This window comes from Convolutriloba macropyga, chromosome 7 (assembly GCF_964194025.1).
Source record: "Convolutriloba macropyga chromosome 7, txConMacr16.3, whole genome shotgun sequence".
Classification (NCBI taxonomy): Eukaryota; Metazoa; Xenacoelomorpha; order Acoela; family Convolutidae; genus Convolutriloba; species Convolutriloba macropyga.
Genome location: NC_134474.1, coordinates 42,492,379 through 42,516,739, shown reverse-complemented (window position 1 = coordinate 42,516,739; position 24,361 = coordinate 42,492,379). Strand labels below are relative to the sequence as shown.

Genomic DNA, 24,361 nt, shown 5'->3' with positions numbered 1-24,361 from the left:
CGATACTTTTTCATATTTTTTGCAAGTGATTAGACAATTTCCTGCCCAGGAATGCAGAAGATTTAGTATTGGTACATCCAGAACAAAATACATTGAAGACAGCGCAGTCGGAGCAACCATCAACTCATATCGCGGAGATAACCTTATCGATTTCCTCAATGTAGTCAACCAGTATCCTCCCCTCAATTTGAGATCAGTATGCATTGTCGCAGGATTCAATGATCACCACTACTCCTGCTCTCACTTCATTGAATGCTGCCAAGTTCTCTTGGATATCATATGTTATCAATTCCAACCCCTCATTGACGTCTCACATAAAATAATTGCCTCGCCAGATAATAAACTTGTTAACAGGAAAATATACTACATAAATTGGTCTCTGCACCATTTTCTTCAAATTCCACACAGTTCCTTTAATCATTTCACCAGATTTTTTCAGCAAGTTTTCTTTCAGTCGGTATTCATTTCTCTTTCTACAGCAAACATTTGTTTACCTTGTATCTGCATAGTGTGATATCCTTTTCCAATGAATTTTATGAATAGTTATATTCATCTTTATCAATAACCTACACTCTGTGATCAGACTCCCCTTGACAATGTCAGATACTCAAACCCATTGGTCTAAGTGTTCTATTCACCTCCGAGGAGGTTGAGTTTGGTGCTACGGTTGCGGCACATATATGCATATCAAATGCAGCGGCCTGTCAACTAACAATCACCATCCAAACATCATTTGCAAACACTGCAGTGAACCTGCAAAAATTGACCCTCAAGAAACAGCTAAACATAGCCCGAAACCATCAATGGAGGCACCCCGGAACCAAGCCACTTCACGAAAAATTTTAGAGACGAACAAATAGAAACTCGAGGAAAATTTACAACGGAATAGTTCACTGGAAACCAATCTTCTGTACCATTAGCAGAAATAAAGTAGGCTTTAAAATTGCCAATGCTATGAACATCATCCTCTATAACACGCTTGAAGATGGGCCTCAGATAAAAAAAAAACCTTGTCTAGAAGGCTCGATCTGTGGATCACGTGCAAATTCAACAACCTGTTCGTTGAGGCCAAGGCACTTCAGGAGCTTTTAAGAAAATTAAATAGGAAAACGAGAAGTGGATGCGATGAATTTAAAGCCTGCGACAAACAAATTGAGTCCGGAAAGATAACGAATGCTTTACGATGTCTTTCAGACGATGCAAAGGGCGGTGTGCTATCAACATCTGATAAAGAGATTATCAAAGCAAAAAACAACGCCGTACTCGATCTTCAAGACAAGCACCTATGTAGTCAAAAAGCCGATCTTAAATACGTAGTAACCAATCTGAAAATTCGGGTTTTGCGGTTCCATCCTTCTATTTTTGAAAAAATTAATGGTTCTGAAATAAACGCGCGACAATGAAAACGAATGGCAGCTAAGGCCAATTGAGTCTTGATTCCGGGACGACTTTTGACATCAGACAAATCCTCAATCGATATCTGCAAAACTGTCCAAACTTGCATCAGAATTGCCACCGAAGATCTAAATTTCATGAATTCTCATAACGCATGTCTTCTGACTTCACTAGATAAATGCCCTGAGGTTCGACCAATTGGCATTGGCGAGGTCTTAGGACAAATTAAAGGTAGAGTATAGTGAAGTGCGTTAAAAGAGATCTCCAATTAACTGGTGTAAAAAGTACAGATGTGCCTTGGACAAAGGAGTTGCATCGAACATACTATCCATGCAATCCGGTGACGCTTTCTTGAAGATCGTACTAAAGGGAACCTTCTAATTGAGGCCAGGAATGCGTTTAAAATCTTGAATAGAGATCTAGCTCTAAAAAACATCAGAAATCTTTGTCCCTCAATTTATACAGCAATCAGAAACTCTTATTAAGACCCCATCAGTCCTTTTTATCGATCAAAGAGTAATCAAGTCTCAGGAGGGGACAACACAAGTTGATGCAATAGCCATGGCAATGTACAGAGTGGCTACAGTTCCTCTCGTCGACTTGCTTGAAGATCAAATTTTGACTCATAAATGGCACGCAGATGACGGTAATGTGGCCAGTAGAATTGAATCACTACGAATCGTGGTAGATAACTCGATGAACATGGTGGTGAATTTGGTTATAATCTGACCAAATGTCATCTCATTACAAAACCCGAGTTTGTTCAGAAGGCGAACAAAGTTTTGGGATTAGACGTTGATGTTACTAATGGTCATCCAATTCTGGGTTCAGTTAATGGTTCTGATAAAAAGCTGCAACAATTTCCTGAAAAAAGTCAATGAACTACTCTAATATGCCTGAGAAACTTGAGTAAGGTGTCCCCTCAGTATGTATACAAATCATTTACAAACAGACTGCAACATAAATATTATTGCTAGGACTACTCCACACTCGGACAGTCTGCTGCAGGAAGCCAAAAAAAATTGATAAAAATCTTATACCTTCAATGATGAGCCATCCCTCTTACCATGACAGATACCGGAATGTTTTCTCTCTTCCGGTTGAAGACGGTGGCCTAAGCATTCTTCTTCAGAAAGACAGGGCTAACGATTATGAAAGATCTATTCGGATTTGTGAGCCATTACAGAATCATAACACAATAGATTGTTTCACCAGGAAAAAATCCTTCAGAAAATCAGAAGAAAAACCGGAACAAGCTCGAGCGAAAAAGCTGGCAATCAAAGATCAATCTCATTAACGAAAAAGAGTCATAATCTCTAGATTTCGCTATGGAAAAAGGAGCATCATGCTGGCTAGACGTACATCCATTGAAAAGATATCATTCTAAATTAACCAAAGGAGAGTTTAGAGATGGAATTGCTCTTAGATACACTTAGAAAAAAATAAGCTGCGCTCTTTTGCGTAGCTCTATATTCTGCCTCCATGGCGCACGCTCCATGCGCCGGCATCCTGCAGTAGAAGCGTCAATAGCAACCATTGTAGAGGAGAGGAAGCTGTTGCCCTAAATGTTTTATTTTTTTCTAATCTTGATTAAAAATCACTACACATTATACTTTGCTTGCTATTTACCATATATTTGTTGATAAAAATGCTGATGCTTTAAATTCTCCAATTTTTGCATCTGATGCTTTAATTTTTGACTGCTGTCAGGATTTATAAATGCAAATAGGAGTTGATTTGCTGCCCCCGAGTTGACCGACTGCCCTTTTAGGGGAGAGGCTTTCACCTAATTGATTTTTTTTTCCTTTCGTGCGAAGAGCTTCTAAGCTAGTTGTTTCAGCACTATTAAAGCTGCTGGACCAACTAAGACTGTACATGCAAAGCCAAGTGGACAGACAGAGGTTTTCTTGTTTTCAATTATTCTTTGCTCGTATTTATTGTTTTTTTGGATCTTTGCCGTTTGTCCCCCCCCCCGGCTTTTCGGGTGCATATTATTTGCACCCCCGGATGCCCGTGCCATGTTTTTACGTATTGATTTACTATGTAATGACACGTGCTCTGTAATTGGGGGGTGCTGGTGGGGGGCACAAACGGAAAAGATCCCGTTTTTAATAGACTCATAATTGAAGGCTTCGCTATTGGTTTTAGACAGTTGATTGAAAATTTTCGAGTCGAAGCAGGTCTCTGCGGAACCTAAAATCCCAAAAATCATAACCTTTTTCAATGGACAATGAATGTTACTAGCCTTCTTTGCCAAGTCAACGGCAATATTGACGTCCGCTTGATCCGCTTCAGCAACATCTGCTAACTTCACTCCATCTGCGGGATTCAAAGTTTCAAAACTTTTCGATGACACAGAATCATGCCACTCATTGGCATAAAACAATTTGGTGAATTTCACTTCAACTGACATTGCTCGAGCAAGTTTCAATACTAGCAAGCATTCAAATCTGGAAGACCGATTAAAGAATAACACACTGCGAGATAAATACTTGATCCCATGCCCATAATGCATTTAATCTGAAGATGGTTCGTTTATTGATACAGATAATGAAACAATTTCGAAAATGATTACAAAGCAATTGAGCATACACAAAATTTGGATTATAATTAACAGCAGAAATGAACGAGCGGCACTGGATGCTCCTTCGTGAGCCGAAATCAATGTTGCAGTAAAAAGCAAAGAAGATAAAGCTGCAATTGCAAAACAGAAAGAAGGCAACGGATGAGAAAATTTGGCATTGTTGATTGCTGTCTTACCAACCTAAAAGTACTTTAAGCTCAAAAAATTAAATTGTAGTTAAAATAATAATAAATCAGTATTTAGGGTCAAGTCCAGGGGAGTTTTAAGTCCCTAAGCAGTTTCAGTCAAAGTCGAGTCTTTTAGTATTACTGCAGCTGGAACAGCCACATATAATTCTCCAGGTACAAAGTCGTTCGGGGTCGTATTTGTAACTGAAGAATTTGAAGATGTTCATCAGCATCTCCTTGGCTTTGCTGATTTCTAACTTATCGATGCAAGTGCCAAGATGGGCACCCAGGAAATTGGCCAGTTTTGTGGCTGGCAGCAAGAAGTCACTCTCTTGTTTGCGTTTTGAAGAACTTCTCGTTGTGAAAGTTTTGATGTTTCTTCGGGTACACTGCTTTCCATTTCTGACTTGCTGCACGTAATGAGCCCAGTCGATGTTGTATCTTCCATTGACAATGTCCAAGAACACTAAAACAACATGGAGCTCTTGATACAAGGAGAGGGAGAAGTCGCTCGCAGCCTAATGATTTGTCTTTTATAATCCACTTGACTAGTTCCAAGAATCCACGCTGTCGCTCTGTGTTGAACTTTCTCGATCCGCTTCAGATCACCTTAACAAGATGGTTTCCAGAGAACACTGCTGTATGAGATAATATGAACTATGTAACTACGATACAACTGCTTTTTCGACAGCCAACTCGTTTTGGCGAAATGTTCTGTTTGATTATTTGACACGCTGGAGCTTTACCGCTAGTCTCTAAGCCTGTCGAGACCATGTCAGATTCTTCATGACGCCAAGATCTTTCTCTACATCAGAGTGGCCCAGGTACATGTCGTTCATTTTGAGCTAAATTTGGTTCTTGAAATAAATAACTTTGCTTTTACTGGTGTTCAACATCATGACCACCTGCTCACTTTCGTAGGTCAATTTGCAATGTAGCTGCGTTATTGCCAACAATTTCGTAGTCACCAGCGTAGCCGAAGCATATTGAAAAGACGCTGGTTGGAAGATTGTTTATGTAGACATTAATAACAGCGGTCCTAGCACAGACCCTTGAGGTACTGCACCATAGACAAAAATCTAAGACGAGATCGCATTTCCGACTCGTATTCTCTGTCAAGTAATTTTTGAGAAGCTTTAACGCAACGCCTCTGATGCCACCGACAAAGTTTGTCTATCAAGCGTTCGTAACAGACTTTGTCAAAAGCCTTTTTGATTGCCGCCAGAGTCTCACTATTATAGTTATTGTACATTTCGCTAAAGTTTATGAATATTTGAGTGACTGTGGATATGTCCTTTGTGAATCCATACTGCTGGCGAGAGATTGTGCTTCGGAGATTCGCATTGAGTTTACAGAAGAGCGACTAGAACAATTTGGAAAAACAACTCAGAAGAGTTATTGGTCTATAATTGGCCTCAGATTGCTTGTCGCCATCTTTGTTCAATGGAACAACGTCGCCTGTCTTCCATATTTTTGGTAACACTTTTTTGTTAGCCATGGGGCTGAAAAGCAGTGACAGACACTTCGGGAGCACGTAGGGCATGTTACCAAGGTTTTCGTTGCCAATGGTTTTTTGGGTCTGCAGACTTTCCAGTGCTAACCTAATTTTCTCGCAGTTAAAGTGAATAGAGAACTCTTTATTGTCAGTGATAATTGTAGAGCTGCGATTATAGTCACACTTAAAGTACACTGACTGAAATTACTCGTTGAAGAGGTCAGCTTTTTCAAAGTTGAAGTGCATTTTCGCCATTAAATTGGATCTTGGACGGCAAATAAGAGGCGTTTTTCAACCGCTGCAGATATTGCTGCATCTCGCAGAAGCGGCCAGTGGAGAAGACGTCGTCTTGTTGTCTATCATATCAGTTGCCAAGATATGTTGAACTGTCGTTTCAATAGCTTTCAGTTCTTCTAGTCTCGAGAAGGTGGACTTCCTGGAGATAAGTTGAAGCAGCGTTTTGCGTTTTTCGAGCAGATTTGAAGTCTGAGGTTCAAACCAAGATGCAAGTGACATTCGGTGCTTCGTCCGTTTCGGAATGTGAAGCTCGAAACAATCGTGGAGTCATTCGTTCCAGAGTTGAAGCACTACGACAACATTGCTGAAACAGTTTGGAAGGAAGGGGTTCTCTTCCATATGCTTACAGAGAGAAGTCAAGTTAGCCTTTGAGCACATAAAGACAATAAAGTCTAAAGATGAAGAGGTTTTTATTGGCTCTGGTTTGCAGGATCCAGTTGAGACCAGAAAATTTAAGTAGACAAGGATACAAATTTGATATAGATTTGATCAAACAGAACTGATCAAAGCAGTATATAAACAGAGTGCATCAGAGAACATACGCTCGAGTTATCAGTTAATGTTGCGAAATTTGTTTTTACTGAGAAATGAGAAAAATTCAATATACGAATGTATACAAATAAGATTTTCAATGATTAAACAAGACAATATCTGCATAATATGAAGAACCATAGAACACTTACGCTCAAGTGTTTGCCTAATGCAAAGAAAGAATAGGTTGGTTCTATGGTTATGTTAAGTTTCTACGGTTAAATGCAGATGTAAAAAAACTTAGTGCTGGTCTCGTTCAAAACTTGAGCATCAGCAAAACAAGAGAACATTAAGAACCATTCTGAGGTCCCTATTGAATAATGGCAAAAGAAGACTCATCCGTTGTTTCCTTTTTTCGTAACGAGACGAAACCATCTAAGGCAGAGGCAGCAGCTTGGAAAAAGAGCAAAAATGGTCTTTGTTCGGATAAGGAAAATGACGTTAGCGTACAGTTCTACGGTTCCTTGCAGTTTTCGCTGATCTTAGCAGCGATATGCCCAAGAGCTCTTTTAGCTAGCTGCAAGTCCGCATTGCCAGTCCAGGCAAACACTAGCGGCTTTAGCCTGCTATGCGCAACATCAATTTCGCATTGTTCGTATTTCACTTTGTATAGACTAAAGATACTTTGTTTTGAAAAAAAGGGTAAATTAAGAGAGATCCCCTCCCCCAAAAAGGGTAGTCGGTCAGCTTGGGGGCAGCAAGTCAACTCCTATGTGTATTTATAAATTCTGACAGTAGTCAAAAATTGAAGCATCAGATAAAGATCATGCAAAAGATAAATAAAATAAATCATCAGAATTATAAACAATATAGATGTGTTAAATAGCAAATAAAGTATAAACTGTAGAGATTTTTGAATCAAGATTAGAAAAACTAAAAAGCATTTAGCACAACAGCCTCTCTTCTCCTAAAATGGTTCCTATTGACGCTTCTATTGCAGGGCGCCAGCGCATGGAGCGCTCGCCACGGAGGTAGAGTATTGAGCTACGCAAAAGAGCGAAACTTAATTTTGTCCTTAAGTACGTGATCACGTCCGAATATTAATTCTCTTTCTTATCGCTGATCCTGGGGGCCAATCTCTGCATGACTGACGGACCAGCTCCTCCTGTACACGAGAAAATTAACGGACAGAAGGTGACTTTCTTAACATCGATTATTCTTTGTTCGTATTTCATCTTCTTGATGGACTAGTGATATTTGTAGGAATCCAGTATGCTTCTTGGGCAACTCTTGGATTAAACACTTTCATATCAAAGAATTTTCTGCTGAAGCGTGAATCGGAGAAAGAGTTAGCTTTGATATCTTGTCGAACGTCGACATCGAAAGTGGTAGTTCTATTTTCGAAGGTTTTCCCACTTGCAAAGACTGAAGACAGGGCTCTACTTGGACATCATCGCAGACATTATTGAGCAGCTTGGCAAAAGAGCCACGGATGTCATTGTGTCTTATGTGCGTATAGCCACCTTTTGGACAATGAGCATGCGCTACATTAAAATTTTTCAGCATGCGCTTCTTGATGGCAATTTTACGCGATCCCATCCATATCTAAGAGTAATTTCATCTCTAAGCTCTCACTCGGTTAAATGAAAATGATATCTTTTCAATGTAAGTGCGTTTAGCCAGCATGTTGCTCATTTTTCCATAGAAAAATCTAGAGAATATGCCTTTTTATCATTGATGAGATCTTTGATTGCCAATTTTTTCGTTCGAGCTTGTTTCTGTTTTTCTTTTTTGATTTTCTGATGGATTTTTTATTGATGAAACTCTCCATCTACAGCGTTATGAATCTGTAATGGCTCACAAATCCGAATAGATCTTTTTTACTCCTTTGCCTTGTCTTCAGGAAGAAGAATGCTTAGCCCAGACTCTTTAGGAGGAAGAGAGAAAACACTACGGTATCTGCCACTGTAAGAGGGATAACTCAACATTGAAGGTATAAAGTTTTTATCAATTTTTTTTCGGCTTCCCTCAGCAGAGTGTCTGCGTAATTCATTGAATTTTATTTCTGAAAATTGTTACAACTTTCATCAGAAGCAATAACTGAACCCAGAATTCGATGACCTTCAATAACATCAACATCTAATCCCGAAAAAACATTGCTCGCCTTCTGAAATAACTCGGTTTTTGTAATAAGATGGCATTTGATCACCTTATAACCGAATGCACCGCAATGTCCATAGAGCTTATCTAGCACGATACGCAGTGATTAAAGGTTACCGGCCACATTACCGTCATCTGCGTATCGTTTTTGAGTCAAATAACGATCTTAGAGCATGTCAATGAGGGGAAGTGTAGCAACTCCGTACATTGCCATGGCTATCGGATCACCTTGTGTTGTTCCCTCTTGAGACTTGATTACTCTTCTATTAATGAAGAGGTCTGATGGGGTTTTATACGAGTTTCTGATTGTTGTATAAATTGAGGGACAAAGCTTTCTGATGTTTTTTAGAGCCAGAACTCTATTCAAGGCATTAAACGCGTTCCTTGCATCAATCAGTAGGATCCATTCAGTACAATCTTCAAGAAAGCAACGCCGGAGTGCATGGATAGCATGTTCGATACCACTCTTTTGTCCAAGGAAAACATCTGTACGTTTTCCCCAAGAAATTGGAGATCTCGTTTAACGCACTTCACTATATTCCTTCCTATGATTTGTCATAAGACCTCGCCAGTGCCAATTGGTCGAACCCCGGGGAATTTATCAAGTTCAATCAGACGACAAACGTTATAAGAATTCAAATATTTAATTCTTCGGTGGCAATTCTGATTGCAAATGTGGACTCTGTTTTGCAAAGATCAATTGAGGAGGAATTGTATGATGCCAAACTCGTCTCCATTCCCTGTATCAAGACCGGTTGGGCGATGGCTGCCATTTGTTTTCATTGCGGCGCGTTTTATTTCAGAGCCATTTATTTTTTCAGAAACAGAAGGATGGAACGGCAAATCCCAATTTTTCAGAACAGTTACTACGTATTTAAGATCAGCTTTCTGACTACATGGATGCTTTTCTTGTAGAAGATTGAGTACGGTGCAGTTTTTTCCTCTGATAGTCACTTTATCAGATGTTTATAGCACACCGCCCATTGCCTCGTCTGAAAGACATCGTAAAGCATTCGCTATCTTACCAGACTCCATTTGATTGTCAAAGGCTTTAAATTTATTCCATTTTCCGTATTTTATTTGTTTTCGTTAAGCGTTCCTGAAGTGCCTCAATAAAAAGGTCTTCGAATTTGCACCTGATCCACAGATCGAGCCCACAATGCAAAAATTTTGTAATCGAAGCATCATTTTCACTTTTTAATCTTGCAAGAAAAAATGCGGCATTATCATTGTGCAAATCATAGCGCATTCAGTCTGAGGCCCATCTTCAAGCGTCCTTGTGAGAATGATGTTCATAACATCTGCAATTTTGAAGCCTACTTTATTTCTGCTAATGGTAGAGAAGATTGGTTTCCAGTGAACTTGTTGCGGCTGCTCAAGAATCTCAGCGGAACCGATATATCACAGCCTGGTTCTCGAATTTTACGCCAGCCTGGTTCTTCAATGGGTTCGATTGACTAACGATCTCGCAGAAATAATTAGTCGCTCGGACGTATTAAAGGACTGTAACTTTAATTTTATTGATTGAAGTTAAGAAAATCCTTAATGATAGTCTATGTTCAATCTCGTGCTGAAGTTTGTAAGGTTTCAGCCAGTAGCTAGTAATGTTGCTAACTTCTCGTCAAGTAAGCTCAACTAACTTAGAAATCGCAAGATCTTAAGATCTAGCAAAACTTAGCAAAAAGTCTAAAGTTGTTAAAGAATCAAATTTTAGTCAATCTGAGAGCCAACTGCTCTGTATAACAGTTTCTAATGGTTCTAAATACAATACGGTTTCACTAATCAAACAATTGGGTTAAAGTAAATAATCAAATATTTATCATTTATAACATCATCGCTACTTGTTTCTGATTGGTTAATCAAGAAAATGATTTAGATCATTGTTTACATAGTAAATGTCAAATTACAGCAATATTTACATTTGTTGACATAAGCACAGACGTTTATTACGTGGCTCTAAATGCCTCGAATGTGCAGTATTTCACCTTTAATGATCATCTAAAGTATCATAAAATAAACAACTTAAGAAATTTAACAATAAATAATAAAATATCGAAAAATGCCAATTTTGCACCATATAAATGCTAATAGCCACACTTGTGGGTCTGATGCAATAACCATCGTTGGGTCCTTGAGTAGCTTAGAGGTAACCCTAACCGTCTGTCACAGCATCGGGTTGTTCGGGTTTTGCCTTCCCAAAATCGGGGGATGTACAGATTTTCGGTCTCAACTTGTAAAATTTTCAATTTTGACCATTTTTGAGTTTTAACAAATTTCAAGTTTTTACAGTTTTAAAAGTTATTTCTTGCTGTCTGTTGGCTTTTGTAGCTCATTGGAAGTGGCGCCAGCATCGCTGGCCCTGTTTTCGATCTCGGAAACTCCATCGTAGAATACTGGCGCTAACTTCACGACTGGCCGGTTTAGCTTTCCATGTGCCATTTTGACTCTCGCTGATCTCACAACTCCGTCGTTGCCAGTGAAGATCTCAATGATTCGCCCACGTTTGTACTCACAGCGTTTCACAGAGTCATCTACTAGCCAAACTAACTCGCCTTCTTTAAGGTTTCGCACATGTTCTTTTGACAACTTCGATCTCTGGTTCCATTGTGGAAGATATTCGCGAGTCCATCCTTTCCAGATCATGTCGGCATTTGCATGAGCCATTTTGAATGATTTTCTCAAGTTGTGGTAGCGTTCGCTGGATGGCATGATTGGCGCACTCGCGTTCTCTCGTCCTAGCAAGAAATGATTTGGTGTGAGCGCTGTCAAATGTTCAGGGTCGTCACTAATTGCTGTCAGGGGTCTTGCGTTGAGTGTTTGTTCCACAAGACACATTGTTGTTCTGAGCACCTCGTCGGTGAGGCTTCTGTTGTCCAAGATTGCAATCGTGACTTTCTTGCAACTTTGAACCAGTCTTTCCCAGATTCCATCAAAGTGAGGAGCTCCGGGAGGATTGAATTTCCAGACAATCTTTTTCTGTGCTAAGTCACTCTCAATTTTATCTTTGTCCCTCCCGTTCATGAATGCTTTCAGCTCATTGGCTGCTCCAACGAAGTTCTTTCTTTTGTCACTGATGATGGTACTTGTGTAGCCACGTCTTGCGATGAATCTTGTCACAGCAGCTAGACATGACTCGGTGTCCAATGACTGTGCAACTTCGATGTGTACTGCTCTCGTTGTCAGGCAAGTGAAGAGGCAGCACCATCTCCTCAAGGTACGTCGTAGGAAATTGACTTCAAAAGGTCCAAAGTAGTCGACTCCGGTATGGGTGAATGGGAACACATGTTCATCAAGTCGTTCTCGTGGTAGGTCTGCCATCAGTGGGTGGATTGGGTTGGCGTTCCTGTGTCTGCATTTGATACATCTCGACTTGATTTTTCTTAATGCACTTCTCAGCCCGACGATCCATTACACTTGTTGAAGCAGGTTTCTCACATATTCTGTGCCCTCATGTAGGTTGTCTCGATGTGCTTTCTCCAACAGAAGGTGTACAACTGGATGTTTTGCTATTAACAATATTGGTTGTTTGGCATTGTAAGCGAGGTTTGAATGCTTCAGTCGGCCTTTAACTCTAATTGTTCCATCTTCCTCTATGACGGTTGACAATTTGGCAAAGTTTAATGTTTTGGAGATTTCTCTGCTGTTTGCTATCGACTTCGAAATATTCGAGAAGCTTTCGTTTTGAACAAATCGAAACAGTATTTGCTCTGCTTGATGAATTTCATCTGCTTTGAGGGTACCCCTCTACTTCGTTTTGAATCTCATGCAGTAGGCAATGAAGTTGCTGATTCGGTTGAAGGTACTGTATCGTCTCCAGTCAAATAGTTGGTCTAGTTTATTTTCTGTGGCTAGAATACTGGTAGCTTGCTTAGCTTCAACATCGTTCGCTTGAAACCATGGATTGGCCAATTTTCTTCATCTGCCTGGAGCCATGCCGGCCCGTTTAGCCATGTGGACTCCTTGAGGCCTTCGATGGACATTCCTCGGGTTCCGATGTCGGCAGGGTTTTCGATACCTTTGACGTGTCTCCATTGATCCATCGATGAGTTTTCCAGTATTTCCGCTGCTCTGTTCGCAACGAACACTTGTTGTTTCTTGTGGGCTGCTTGTAGCCACTGTAGCACTGATGATGAGTCAACTCAATGATAGATTTTTTCAATTCTGACGTCATGTTCATTGAGTATCTGCTTTCTGAGACGAATTCCGTAAGCTGCGGCTTGGAGTTCTAACTTCGGTATCGTCATATGACTGATGGGTGCCACACGGCACTTCCCTATCACATAGGTGAGTCTCAACGTTGCTTCATCTTGCAGGTATGCTACGATGCACATTGCTTCTTCTGACGCGTCTGTAAAGATGTGAAGTCTCAGGTTTCTATATCCGTTTTCAAAATAAAATCGGTTTTTTGACATTGTTTTTATTTCTCTCAACTCAGAGCACCAATCACTGAACAGTTTTGAGTGTTCTGCTGACAATTCCTTGTCATATGCTTGTCTCATGGCTGCCCAAATGCATTTGAGTAGAAATCGCATTCGTATGAAGAGACATATCCCAAGCGGTTCGAACACTGCTGAGACAAACGATAGGACATTTCTCTGAGTTATTTTTGCCGGGACTTCTTGCTCAGTTCCACGACAGACAATTAGACTGTCTGTGTCCACATTTCAATTGAGTCCTAGAATTGAAGAAGATTGTGGTTCGGCTTCGAAAAATTTCACAACTTTCGTTGATCTGTCTGTCTCTGGTGTCTGTGACTTGACTTCATCGTCACTTGTTATCCATTTCGTCAAATTGAGTTCACCTTCGATAAGGATGTTCCTGACTTTCTGGTAGGTTCCGAATGCGTCGTGAGGTGTTCCGACTGACTTGAGGAAGTCGTCCATTTAGAAGTTTCGCTGGATAGCTTTGACAAGATTTTCCTCTTCTTCCGCGTTATCTTTCGCCACTTGATGCAAAGCGTAATTTGCACAAGTCGGCGAGCTCTTCGCGCCAAAAACGTGTCGTGTATACCCGTGGACTTCTATTTTCTACTTTGGATTGTCTGGCCAGAGAAATTGTAAGCATCGGTTGTCATCGTTTGAGGCAGCAACTTGAAAAAACATTGCTTCTATGTCGGCTGATAAAGCTATTTGTTGTTCTCGGAAGCGAAATATAATTCCGATCAGACTCTGCACCAGGTCTGGTCCAGATAGAAGTTTGTCGTTCAAGGCTACACCTTGGTACTTTGCTGCTGCGTTGCACACTCTTCTGGCTTTTTCCGGTTAGTGCGGGTTTATGACGAGATGATGTGGCAAATACCATTGTAGCCTGTTTCGGGTTTCATTGAGTTCTGTTTGATCAACTTTTCGAACGTGACCAGCAACGTTTCCAAACGTCCGTGTCAGTGGTTTCCTGGTAGCGCTTTCTTAGTGTCTCGTCTATCTGTAGGCGTCGTTTTAGGGACTTATGCTGCCCCCTTGCAGAGTAGAAGTTGTTCGGCAACTTCCCTTCTTCCTCTCGCCACAGAAGTCCAACTTCGTATCTTCCACCGCTGAGTCGGGTAGTTTGTTCCAACGTCTTCATTGCTCGTTGTTCGTATTTTGAATGAACTGTGACATCGCATTTTGAGGCGTAGGATTCGATATCCCACCACTTACTCAACTGGTTTGCCAATTTGTCACCTGCAGATGATTTTGCTGTGGTCGCAAGTGTTGCTGCATGCTTCGCTGGTAGGGGTCCACTTAAGGCTGAACCAATCTTTGACTTCACTAAAAATGGTGCAGCTTTGTCTTCTGACTTCTTGAATTCGAAAGGGTGATGATTGTCGTAACAGTCTTGTCCAAGAGTCACTTGAACCTCGATTAGATTGTAGTTCTGATTTGGCAAGTTCCTCATATATAGGTAGTAATATTTTACTCTTGCAGCTCCACAATCTGTTCTCCCAACTTCAGTTTCTCGTGCACATAGAATTGTACTGTTGTCAATTGTCGAGACTTCTCATGCGCTGAAACAGCTAACGGCACTATTTCAGTCTTGACATCTTGTGAGCCATGGATCCCTGCTACTGATAAGGACGCTTTTCGGCCTCGGAGTTGAAGTTTAGACACCACTGACTGGTCTACAAATGAAATCGAGGATCCTGAATTACACATTGCTAGTACATTTAGGCTTATGCATCTGTTTATCAGCCTGATTCAAACCACTGTGAATCCTCCTTGAGTGATGTTAGTTGCTACAGCCATTGTAGCATCTGAGACATTCCTTGTAGTATCGTTCTTCGGTAAGTCGTTGTGCAAAAGCCTGTTGTGTCGCCTTCCACAGCTGAGTACACTGCATGTCCTGCATGTCCTGCTTTTGCAGTCATAAGCTTCGACATGTGACCTGGTCTTAAACAATTGAAACACAGTCGGAACTTCTGGACATGCTCTGGTCGTTCATTTACTTTCAGTGATTTGAACTTTTCGCACGTCCAATTAAGATGTTGTCCATCTTTGAAGGGACATTCAAAATTCTTGGATTTGCTTGATTCTTCAGCGTTTGAAGCAAAGGTACTGGTCTTCGATTTGTCAAACGACGAGTTTGTCTGTACTAACAAGTTCTCATGAATTACAGCTTTGGAGGCAAGCCACTCTTTGAAAACAATCAGGTTGCTTCTCAGTAGTTGACGGTCTTGCATATACTGCAACCACTGTTCTCTCAGTTGCGGAGAAAGTTTTCTCGTTGTTGAACTTAGCCCTCCTTCTGATTCTAGGTCGGATGTGTATCCAAGTTGAGTCAAAGTGTGTACCACATTTGTAACCACATTTGCGAATTTGACGATGCGCGTAGGATCGTCATGCCGAACTCGAGGATGAGGCTGAATTTTCTTGAATTGCGCGTTGACTATGAAATCTGATATGTCATACTTCTTACAGAGTATATCCCAAGCATGATAGTATGATTGTGAGCTGAATCCGATTCCCGATATTGCTGCTTTTGTTTGACCCGTAAGACTGTTCTTGAGGTATTGCATCTTTTCTGTATCGCTGATTGGCTTTTGGCGAACAACAACATCAAAAAGACCTGACCACTCTGACCACTCCAGTGGGTCTCCTGAAAACTCAGTCAGTTTTAGTTTTAGCAAGCCACTGGCCCCACTACTAGGTACTGGTTGGTAAATGACTTGGGGAGTGGTTTGATTCATTGTTCTTCTAATTCTGCTCTCGGCAGACCTGTTTCGAGAGTTGTTAATGGGACTCTGACTCCTGTTTCTGTCTTGAACTGCTGACGTTCCCTGCTGCTGAAACATCGCCCTTGTCAACGGCGGTGCTGGTGGGTCTGTTACTCTTATTTGTTTACAGATTTCTGGTTTCCTGAGAATGCTCGGTTCAGTCAATTGCGTTGAGAAAAATCCCTCACCCGGTTGGAATAGCGGGGTAGTTTTCGGGTAGGTGCTGAAACGTTTGTCAACTCTGTCCTGTGTGACTTTCGTTGGAGGGTCGATAACAACATTTGGAGATAGTGGCCGTCTAGGAACAGACTGTTGAGCCACTGATTCTGCCCACCCAGCTGTTCTTTCGTGATTTCGTTTTGATCCAACACTTTCTATCTCGTCTGCCACTGATCCGGAAGCTCTTGAGCTTCCTTTGGTCAGCTCAAGTTACAGACGTCTTTGTTCTTCGTCTTCCTCTGCATTCTTTATTTCGTTTTCAAGAGCTCGCTCATGCTGTCGAAGACGCAGTTCATCTTCTTGTTGTTGTATTTTTAGACGTAACTCTTGTTCTTGTTGTTGTTGTTGTCGTAACTCTTGTTCTCGTTGTTGTTGTCGTAACTCTTCTTGCTGAAGGTTTGAGTATCTGACGTTGGCAAGAGGAGGCTGTTCACCGAGTGTAGATTATCGATAAGGATGAATATAACTATCCATGAAGTTCATTGCAAAAAGATATCACACTATTAAGATACAAGGTAAACAAGTGGTTATCGCAAAAAGAGAAATGAATTCCATCTCGACAAAAAGCAGACTTGCTGAGGAAAAAATATGGTGAAATGATTAGCGGAACTGCATAGAATTGAAGAAATTGATGAAGAGCCAAGTTCATGAAATATACTTTCCTGTTAACAAGTTTATTATTTAAAGTGGCAATTATTTTAGGTGACACGACAATAAGCGGTTGGAATTTATAACATATGATATCCAACAGAACTCGGTAGCATTCAATGGAGTGAGAGAATGAGTTGTGGTGTTCACTGAACCCTGCGACAATGCATACTGATCTCAAAATGAGGGGAGAATACTGCTTGACTACATTGAAGAGGTCGATTAGGTTAGCTCCGCAATATGAGTGGATGGTGTCTCCGACTGCGCTGCTTTCAATATATTTTGTACTGGATGTGCCAATTACTAAATCCTGTGCATTCCAGGATAGGATTTGTGCAGCAAAATGTCTCATCACCTGGAAAAATGTGGACAGTATCGTCTGTTTTACGCATATACAATCAGCTTCAAATCACGCGCAAACACGGGAGCACACTCAGAGACCCACAGCATACATACACACATATAAATACACACACACACACACATATATATATATATATATATATATATATATATATTCACATACACTAAATAAATATATATGAAGTAAGCATGTGTAGGTGTGTAGGAACAGTACAACCTTGTGGTTAGATGTCGTTTCCTCCAGGTTTGGCCACAGACCCCAGAGAACACACAAAACCTCGGGATTGTAGACCTGAGGCAACCAACAGCACGCCAGACCACTGACAGAGCACAAAGAACAGGGCACAGCGAACCACTGAGAGCAAACTGGACGAGCCTGTTTCTATAATCCCTAAAGGGTGCTCCACCACACACAAGCAACTCATGATCATTGTGTATCTATTTTATAAGTTTATCACATTAATTAGACTAATGATTTTTGTACGCATCTGTCAAGCTTTTTAAAGATAGATAATGTTAATAAAAGATAATAGAAAATGATATAACCTAATCATAAGGCTTACCTGATTAGTTAAAATTCTAACTCTCCTGTTCTGAGTTTCAATAGCGCACGGGCCTCAATGAGAAAGTCTAACATATATCTTAATTTCTATCAAGAGCGGAGCACAGAATGAATAATACTTTGTTGCTATATCAGTCCTGAATTCACATTACTCAAAATTATTTAAGTTAATAAATATTATATTTAATCAAAATTATTTCAGTCAATAATGTTACGTTTAGTCATTTATTTATTTACTATAACCCATCAGGATCATGTATTCAGCGTTGAATAAAAAATCTTCTAATTAATTATTGGATGTCAGCCAATGCTGGCTCTAGGAGAGCGAAGCCTATTTCGGTTCGAATCAGGGATATAAAGTCGGCAAACGGTTTCCTAAGCTTTTCACTAATCTTATCGCCGATTCGTAAGCAAAGTTTTCCTTGCAGGCGAACATTAGAGGGTTTAAAGCGCTGTTCTCCAAGTCTATCACTCTTTGTTCTTATTTCGCTTTTTTATTCATTTGTGATACTTGTATCCATACAAAAACTTGTTCCGGCAGGACATCGCGAGTGGATTGAAGACCTTAACATCAAAGAACGTTCTGACGATTTTTCCAACAGACCCGTAGCTTTGATGTCCAGTCTAGCGCCGTGGTCAGCTGTAATAGCATTACTCTGGAAGGTTTCAACTTCAAGCGGCTGTTAATGAAGCTCGATTTCATTGTAAGGGTAAAAAACAAATTGTTTTTGAGATTTTTCCTACAACCAGACAGAAAAATATTGTAAAATTACAGAGCGGATGAATCAAGTGCCTAACGCTACCAATTATCAAAAAACAGTCAAATTTTTCTGTCTGGTATTTGACTCTTTTATGATAATTGGTAGCGTTAGGCACTTGATACATCCGCTCTGTAATTTTACAATATACAAAATCATAATACAGAAATACAAAATCGTTTTGAATTGCAGACGACTATTACTTCATTGTTCATGATCAAGCAGAACTGGGTAGAAGCGCAAAAGATATTGAAATCCGGTGCCGAGAGAATGGAATGGAGTTAAATGCGAACAAATGCAAGCTGTTAAATGTTAAGGTTAATCTCACAACATCTATGTATGGTCAGGAAATAAAACCAACTGAATCCAAAAAAGACTTGGTTTAATAATAACATCAAACCTCTCACTGCAAGGCAACTGTAACCACAGAGATTTTCCAAAAAAAATTAGTGCGACTAGTGTTTTTTTTCCAAATAAAACGAAATATGTCAGCAATCAGCTCAACGTCAACCAAAATGAACTGCTATACTGGTTATATAGTTCCAATACTGACGTTCTTTTGTACTTCTCTAATATGTATATTTTAATCAGATAAAATCAAATTAGTAATTTCAGTAATGTATTTTCTCTGTTTCAGGTCTCCGAATTCTTAGAGTCTTTTGTGTGGTCTATCCTATTCTCTTTTAAAACATTTCTGCAATTCAACTTTCTCTCTCTTTGCATCTACTTTCTATCAACTAACATTCGGCAATGGTCTCTACTAATTTTTTGGTAAGTTCAATAAGTTTTTAGACATTTCAAGGAACCAATCAGATTTACAAAGAGATTTGTCTTCCTTAGCAAAAACATGAATTAAATACATTTAGTATCCAATGCAATTTATGAAAATCAAAAGATTTAGAGAGAACTGCATTTTTGGCAAAACATAAATATAGCAAATAAACTAACTATGCTTCAAAAAATATTTCATCATGTATGAATTATATCAAGAAGTACATACATGACACTGCGCCTCTTTAAATAAATTGTGTCAATGTTATTGAGAAAATTTTTAAAGCCTTGAAAGCAATTGATTAAGCAATACTGACAACAGCCTTGTGTAAGGAGGTTATTTATGATTTCTGAATTTGCATTGGAATTTGTTCACAGAATTCGTTCATTGGTGAACTACTTGAATAACTGGGCACTACTGGCATTACTCACTCCTGTTTGTCACTTTCCCTCAAAATGAAAAACTTACTCATGACTTCTGCATTTAGTTTTGTTTGCAGAAAACTGTATTCAGCATCGTTCACAAAAGCAAGCGGTCTCACTTTGATCTGCTGATGTCCAATCAGCAAGTCTGTCCAGTTGTAACGGTTTTTGTATTTGCTGCAGTAGTAGACAAATGAAATTTGAAGAATTGATATCACGAATGATACCAGACCAACGGAAACAGTCATTTTCCTTGTTATACTCTCCGTAAAACTGCTAACTTGGACGAATAATTTTTAAATCCTTCACTATTATTGTTGTCAATTCATTCTGTCGGTGGAACGATTTGCGACAATAGTCCGAGTTCGTTGTCATTTTCAGTTGATCCTTTTCAAAAATCTGCTGCCTGGCTTGTGACTCCGTTGCTATATGAGGCTTCTCATTAAGTTAATTTGGAGGTAAAGTTTTTGATCCCGATCATAGAAATACTGAAAGCATGCCATTAAGCTACGAGAGTTCGACTCGATAACTGAAATTGCGTTTTTGAGATTTCGGGCATGATTTTCCTGCGTTGCACTTAATTTTTTCTCATTCAATCGTATATCTTTTAATTGCGAAGCTACGTCAAAATTTTTCTCCTCCATATTATCAATGAATTTTGTCCACATCTGGTCATTGTTTTGTAATTTTTCCCAGAAAAGTTGATTTCTTCACGATTTCGACTTGCTTCTCCGCAACTACCAAAAAACTACCGACTGCGCTTGCTATACCGGCGCCCGCTGTCAAAGCAGTTAACGCTCCAAATGCCACTAAAGGTGCTCCTCTTTTCTCTCTATTATTGGATTTATTAGTGGTAAGGGTTTGAGAAATTTCATCCTTCAATTTTCTGATGTCAAGGTCAACTGCTTGTAATTGATTTCGAACATATTCATCGAAGTAGGCGTAGTTAAAAGTCGATTCGCTTGTGTTCATATACGTGAGATTGCAACAAATTTGTAAGAGAACCACGATTTTCTTAGTTGGTCCGAGATGTTCTTAAGAGTTATATGCAGTCCAGATGGCAATCTGCGAAAAGGAACCAGAATTTCCAAGATAGAGAGTTTTTCGGTCAGTATCAGTTTTTGCTGGTAAACAAAATCGATTCCGCTGTTTATGATTTGATTTTCATCACATTTAGTGTATAATTCAAATATCAAAGCACTGTAAATTATTGAATTTATCTGTGATAACATGTTTGCTGCTATCTTCCGAGGAACCTTTCGAGAAGATTGAAAATTTGAAGGCGGGATTTAATTGCAGGCTACAGTTGGCCAGACGGTAACATAGTCATTACCCGCAGAAAAATTAATGACCTTAAAATAACAACCACAAAATGAAAACAAAGCTTGCAAGTTCATAGCATTTATGGGTGGCTTCCTCTTAGGCTTAATTAGGGAGTTTCTTGGAACTCAGGAAGAAATAAAAATGTGCCAAAGGTGGTTTATAGCGGCTGATTACATATTTAATTGAGTAGTAAAATTTGCTTATTTTTTTGTCTAAAAAACCCAAGGGTCAATTTGCTGACGTAAATATAAGATGTCACCGCCAAGTGCAAAGCGTTTAAGGGGCGCAAGGATCATATTTTTAAAATAAATTCAAAAGTAGTTTCTGCTTTAGTTTCAGTTCTTCAAACAGCGTAATGTATAAAATGAATATTGATGCACTAACAGCTAAGGTAGTTTTTCAGTTTTGGTAATGTTTAATCTTCTGTTTCTGTTCTTTCGGTTCTCTTCATCTTTCTGTTGTGAACGTGTTGAGTTGGACGAAAGGTCCTATATTCTATGCTGCAACAACTATATGGCGTTTGTAGAGGACAATGAAAATGTTCATTATTCTCAAGAGTGGAATATTCCAGCCCAGTTCAACTGCAAACTGAAGACACCACAAATCTTTAATACGTTCTAGTATTTCTATTAACTGCGTTTTGTTGTGTTTGCTGCTGGCCTTCTGGTGTTGCCTTTCTGTTAATGTATTTCAGATAACTCGAGTTGCTTACTCTGCCTTTTGATTTGAAATATTATAGCGACTGGCTGTAAGATTTACACATCAAATGACTGGGTAGAGAAGCCAATTGCAATCAGCAACCATAATTTGTTCCAGTTTGATTGAAACTTCTTATTTTTTTAAATGGTAGTTCTAATGAACAACAGTTTTTGTCCGATTGTTACTTCAATTTGCCATCAACTGTCAACAAGCTGGGACGTAGATCTCGGATTTATTCCTAGCTTGCATGTCCTGACTTTGTTGAAATTAATCAACATTCTTGGTGTTACAGCATGTCAAAAAATTATGTAGTTTCAACAGGTACTCCAACGTGCTTGAAATTCAAAAAATTAGATGCGATTGTACAGTTCAATTCGTGGTTTACTGATGGCCACATCGAAACTAGTGGTGACGATTCAGTGTCTATTAAGTTATTAGGAGAAAAACTTTATTTTATTTGTAGTCAGGAGAAACATTGAGAAAATTTTTCGTAATTCTGACGACTCTATGAATTTCATAATGAAAGGTCCCGTTAATTCTCTCATGAAAGAAAATGTTAAATGTTACATTCCACAGCCAGGATATATTTTACGCCAGCCAAGTTTAGCTTCGCATGCTGTGTTAACGTCTACTGAAGGAGTATCAGTTCTGTGGGGCTGGGAAGCGTGTAATATGAAGGATTCCAATAGGGTTGAGCGTCTTTTGAGGTATTATGGGTCCGGAATTAAACGTGAAGGTTTCAAAGCTTTGCTTGGTTATGCGGGCATGTAGGACGCTTTGCAAATTAGCAAAGAGTTTGATAAGAACCAAAATATTGGCCTTATCGGGTGATCAGAACATTTATATGCTTTTAATCGGAGTGGAGTTAGTCATATACTTGATAGTATTAAACGTGGGGGTAATTCGCCCTTGCGCAGTGCCAGTAAGAGAATGAAACGTATTTTCAGGTTACATGGTAGAAAGGAGCTTTATCTAGCAAGGAGATTACAAGAGCAATGTTTATGTTATTATTTGTAGAATACAACTTATACCATATTTGACGTGCATATATTTATATACGTGGCTAAAGAATGTCAAGAAATTTAGTTGGAGAGAATGTGCATCTGTGTCGACCTTGGGTTTACTGGATTTAGTAAACGTGTGTTGCACTGAAGGAACAAGTGGACTGGTGAATTCGACATGCTCAGAAGTTGCAATTTCAAAATGGCAACAATGTGTGGCGTTCAAATTGTGATCAATTTGAAATGTAAGCAGAAATGACTTATTTCAACTTAAGTGAGCCCCCTGTGGACACATGCAGTTGAATCAAAATGATATTTCAGTAGTTAATAGGTATAATATAGGGTTTCAAACTAGTGTGCTTACTTTTTTATTTTCGTCATCATCTTTGAATAATTTTATTTTTTTTTATTTTTCAAAGTAATAAGATAGGTAAAAAAATATGTTTTGCATGTATAGTAATAGTTAATAGTTTATGAGTATGGATTCCATACCATTCCAAAATTCCCGGAGACTCTTTTGGACTAGTTTTTTGTTAGATAAGCTTAAACCATGCTGTCTCGAGTTAGTTATGTATGTATTTTCACTCGGTATTATGAATCACTCAAAACTACCGATATCATTTTAAGTTATTTACAGTTTGCTGACTTGCGTCACTAAGTTACAAATTTATTGCGAAATTTGTGTATATGAACTAAAAGCTGATGGATACTAAGATACGTTGTGTTTTCAAGAATATTTAATAAGATGAACTTCTCACTTCTCAGTAGGTTGTCAGCATAAAATTTGGTAGTCGAAAAAGTTATTAATTATTTGGAAAAATTTGGGAACATTCTATTTGTTAGTGCTAAAAAAGTGAGTTTGTTTGCGCTGCCGTCCGTATTTTGAAGTTTTATTTGCCACTTGTGGCCCCAATTACTGAGTTACTACGGCTGTGGGTTTTGGTATTGGACTAGATTTCGCTTGAATTTCAAATTGATTTTGTGATGAGGGTATAAAAGGTATTTGAGTTGAGCCTGATACCTCTCGTTGTAGAGCTCTCTCCTGCTTTTTCAGCGCTAAGATTTTTGATAAATTCGAGGTTGGAGTGTTGTTGGGTCCCGGCTCATTAAAATTTTGTCTTGTCGGGCTACTTTGAATGTCAGGTCTAGCCGGCAAGTCGTCAGGTGGAGTTTGAACGTCGGTGTCGAGCTGTGTGACTTGCGCTGATTCTGGGGTCGATATTTGTAATATCTTCTCTGGATTATTGGGAGTGGTTTTGGCCTTTGTTGAGGATAAATTTCAGACGTTTCTGGGAGTTTCGTTTTTATTGCAGATCTGAACGAAGCGGTACTTCTGTTGTCAATTGATTTGTATAACACCTGTTCTCTTTGAGAATAAAATATTTGAGGTTCTTTTAAAATGTCTGGAATAAGTGGATATTCACAAAATTATTTGTCGTCTCTCACTTCTATGTCTTTAACTTTATACTGCGGTTTAAAAGGCTTTAAGCAGACTCTATGAACTTTTTTGGTAAAGTTCGTGTTGACTCTTCAAATTAAGTAATTACTTCGCGTTAAAACATTTTTAATTCCATAAATTGCCGTCTATTTACAATCCAATTTTTCTATTTTTTCATGCTGATAAGAAATTTGTGGATTCAAAGGCATACAGTATTTGTGAACTTTCAGTGGGAAAGCTTTGCTTTTTTTGTCGTTTTAATCTCGGTATTGATTAAATGACAAAACTAATAATTTTTTCGGTTCACCGAATAGTTTTGACCTCTTTGATTGAAAGTCACTAATGTAGTCGAATCTGTTTTCAAATCTTGGTAGTGTTTTGCTATTAAACCTTAAGTC

General features: G+C 39.2%; 1 protein-coding gene across 1 annotated transcript in view; it reads right to left on the bottom strand.

Annotated features, from left to right (window-relative positions):
* The window catches only part of LOC142342881 (aldehyde dehydrogenase 1A1-like), a 30,255-nt gene extending 6,991 nt beyond the window's left edge, over positions 1-23,264 (bottom strand). Inside the window, exons 1-2 of the mRNA XM_075394528.1 lie at positions 23,261-23,264; positions 3,641-3,847 (exon numbers count right to left, since the gene is read on the bottom strand). Of these exons, the coding sequence (XP_075250643.1) occupies positions 3,641-3,808 (168 nt within the window). The 5' untranslated portion in view covers positions 3,809-3,847; positions 23,261-23,264. The remainder of the gene's footprint in view (positions 1-3,640; positions 3,848-23,260) is intronic.
* Positions 23,265-24,361: the final 1,097 nt, after the last annotated feature.